This window comes from Fragaria vesca, linkage group LG4 (genome assembly GCF_000184155.1).
Source record: "Fragaria vesca subsp. vesca linkage group LG4, FraVesHawaii_1.0, whole genome shotgun sequence".
In the NCBI taxonomy this organism is placed as follows: domain Eukaryota; kingdom Viridiplantae; phylum Streptophyta; class Magnoliopsida; order Rosales; family Rosaceae; genus Fragaria; species Fragaria vesca.
In genome coordinates, this window is record NC_020494.1 from 733,262 (window position 1) to 737,058 (window position 3,797).

Here is a 3,797-nt window from a genome sequence, read left to right on the forward strand (position 1 = left end):
TTGTGAATGGATCTATGGAGGAATCATAAACAGTCGACATGCATACCTATGAAAAACAATGAACAAGATGAAACCATCGAGCCTGCCTCTACCTGCCATTGATGTATAAGTCCGGTGATCAATAATTAATACACATCAAGTGCATGCTAGAAGGGCATATATAGCTACCAGTAGAAATTCCAAGGAACAAAATTTAAACTTTATTCTAAAGTCGTGTTAACCTAGCTACGAGGCTACGACTACGTAATCAAAACTACTTAATCGAACAACCCGAGACCCATGTCCTCATCTGATTCCTCAGCAGGCTCTTCCTTCTTCGCTTCCTTAGCAGCCGCCGCAGGGGCAGCAGCGCCGCCTGTAGCAGCTGCAGGAGCAGCCAAAGCAGCAAACTTGGAAGGATCCTGCATTTATATATGCAACACAATTAGTTACATGCATGCATGATGAAGGAACGTAATGGAAAAGCAAGAATGCATGAGCTATGGATAAAGGAGTAGAAAAGAATACAAGTATATATATGACGTTTTACCTTGAGATACTCCTTGACCTTATCTGCTTGAGGGAAGGAAAACTCGGTAGCAACAGCAACTGCCAAGACGTTCTTGTAGGCATTGAGGAACATATGTGGTGCAGCTACAACTGTTGGGTACGAAATGGCCAATGCCAATGCTGCGACATTGGAGGCACTAGAAGCAAACTTGACGGCGAGATCTTCCTCAGTAAGATCAAGCACCTCTGGGCTGAAGACAGAACCATTGTCATACACCATCTGAACAACAAGACCATAAGAGAATGGCCTAATCGCAAGCTTAGAAAGCAATGCAGCCTCGGAAGACCCAACCTTGTCACCCTTCTTAATAAGTTCAACAGGGGTTATGATTTCCACAGTTCCCTTGTTAATCTTGGTTGGAATATTAAGCACCTGAAATAATGGGTTACGTGCAAGTCAGAACTTCCAAATCCTGAACAGATAGTAAAAAAAGGTCGGTGATGCCTGAAGGATTAATGCAATCAACCTGGAAGAAAGAGGTCTGAGATGGATCGAGTCCTGTGTTGCCCGGAGGAACAACAACATCAACTGGAGCAACCAATCCCACACGAGCAGGAGCCCCAACCTATACAATCATAAGAATGCGCTATAAGATTAGATAGTTGCCATAAAACATATAAACAAAGAACACTCTTTACACGTCCCAAACAAAACAGCATGTATATATCAAGGATTCAAGACATTTTGAAGAGCAATCTTTCATGAGCATGTATATATAGGTGGTAATGTGATATAGCCTCGGATAGTCTCAAAGTATATCAATCAATCAAACAAACAAAGAAGCATTAAATAAAAATATCACCTCAATCAATTTTAGCAGCTAGACGCAAATCATAAATAAACAACGTATATCTAGGGTTTGTATCGAAAAAATGTAATCTAGGGTTTGCAATTCAAGATCAATACACACTCAACATATCAACAAATTATATAAACAAAAGATATAAAAAATAAAAGACGATTGATGGATCGAGTAACCTCACCTTGTACTTAGCAACCTCTTCTTTCACTTCTTTCAAATCACCCTTGGTGAAGATCAGACCCACATTTCCCTAAACAATAACAATTACGTTCGCAAATGAATCAACCCTAGCTAGCTAACCCCCTCAGAGCAGCAAAGAGTTAAATCGAGTCCAGTGAAAGTGAAAGAGAGGGCGAGAATTTAAGTTACCACGAGGAGGGGGACGAGGTTGAGAATAGCATCGTTACGGGTCTTCTCTGCATGGATCTTGATGGACCTCTTCATCATGGTGTTCTTCCCCATAAGAACGACCGAGTGGCCACGTAAACCCTGACGGATGTTCTGGAGCTGATTCGAGCCGACGTTATCGGCGGCGACGATGAGAATCTGGCCGTACTCGTCGAGGTGCTTGCAGAGCTTGGCATCGTAGTTGATCTTCTTCTCGGCTTTGGAGAGCTTTCCCATTTTTTACGATGAGCTTGCAACAAAGAGACTGTACGTGAGTGGCGAGTGTAAAAGATAAGAGTGAAAGGATGAGGTTAAAATATATAATCCTTCATTTATTTAAAACGAGGGTTCGTGTATTAAATTTACAATAATGCCTTTTTGAGAGTTTGTTTGTAACCTCCGGTAATCCCCTTTGACCTAGTTATAGGCTTATGATATTTAAAATTTAAAGAAATTTATTTGACCTATTAATCCAAGATGAGCAATCGCCAAGAAATTAGCTCCATGAAAATTTGTTTCCCAACGTTTTGTTACACTAGAATGCAGTTTTGACCTAGATATTGTACGATTGTTAGATTCAAGAGTTATAATCGAACTGAGACTGAGTTAAAAGTTTCAACTATAAGGAGAAGAAGCATCCAATTCAAACGATCCCCTACTCAAATCGAGTACAAATTGAACCAACTTAGAGTTTTCGACATCATTAGGCCAAAAAGAACTAAGGGCCATCTTGATGATGGAGTGACACTAATTTAATGATAATTGAAAAATGAAAACATGTTTAGAACAAAAGCTGGGAAAATTGAGGGTCAAGACTTGGCTTGATTTCATGTCCATCGTAACAAAGTTCACCGCTAGCCAGTACCAAACGAAATATCTCATATTCAATCTCTGAACAACATTTATCATCTGTGAAATAATTTGAGTTTTCTTGGCATTCTAAAATGTCACGGAAGGACAATGACAATCTTGCATTATTTCCACCCAAAAAAAAAAAAACATGCAAGCATTTCAGCATGATTAACTGCCACGCTACACTAACATCACACCATGTCTATTAAGTATTAACCGCCAAGATATGTAATCTCAGCTTCAAACCATGTCTAAGAGAAGCTTACAAGAACAAAGCAAAGCAAAGTGGCAAACAAGGGGAATAGAACACGATCAAGTCGAAAATCACATAAAAGAAAGTCGCCAATCAAATTAAAAACAATTAACTACGAGTTGTTGCAGATACAAATAAACTTCTCGAGCTTTGAATTGCAGAACAACACACAAGAGTTGAAATAGAAAACAAAAGGCAAATCAAAACCCAGCATGACAATGATACTACATACTCAAAATTCAAATCTTTGTTTTCAGATGAGTGACAAGATTTACAACCTTTGTAGCCAATGTTCAGGAAATCAACCAAACCCAATCAATAGACTTTAACTAGGTTGATGAAGCTCCAGCGAAATCTAGTGACGGGGTTTTGGTTGTCTACCTGAACAATATGACTACAAGGTTTTGAGATTTGTCACTCGTCTAAGGAGGATGGGCATCTTAGTTTAATCTTCTTCCCAGAGGTGAGTGAAGAAGATAACAGTGCTATGCGGTCGTATTTATATTCTATCATTTTAAAGTTGGTGTACTAAATTTATGATTATACCCTTTTAAGTGTTTTGTTTGAATTTTACAATAATGTTTTTCCTCAACTGTGGTAGTGTTTCTTTTATTGGGTTTTGTGATTTTGTCCAACAAGGTTTTAGTGAGGCCATTTTGAGAAGAAATGAGGACATTTTCCATTTCTTCTGTTTTAGTTATAGTACTCTAATGACAGTTACAGGCAATGCAAATGCGCTTTTGTTTTTTGCTCTTTAATTTCAATTTTGGATTGTCGTTTATCTTTTCGGTACTAATGTCTTACTACTTGTAATTTATTTAGAAAATGATATCGTACTACCATAGACAGTTGCAAAACACAGAAAAACCACATTTCAACATATTTAAACAAATGAGGACATAAGCCCAAGCCTACGGTGCATAGTACCACGCCCTATCAGCAATTTTTTATAT

At 38.5% G+C, this 3,797-nt stretch overlaps 1 protein-coding gene across 1 annotated transcript; it reads right to left on the reverse strand.

Moving 5' to 3' along the window:
- Positions 1-257: 257 nt before the first annotated feature.
- Positions 258-1,976, reverse strand: LOC101312142 (60S acidic ribosomal protein P0-like). The gene is made up of 5 exons (XM_004296355.1): positions 1,722-1,976; positions 1,534-1,602; positions 1,017-1,115; positions 530-922; positions 258-401 (listed from the first exon to the last, which is right to left on the reverse strand). The coding sequence occupies exons 1-5, from the start codon at positions 1,974-1,976 to the stop codon at positions 258-260; spliced, it is 960 nt and encodes a 319-aa protein (XP_004296403.1).
- Positions 1,977-3,797: the final 1,821 nt, after the last annotated feature.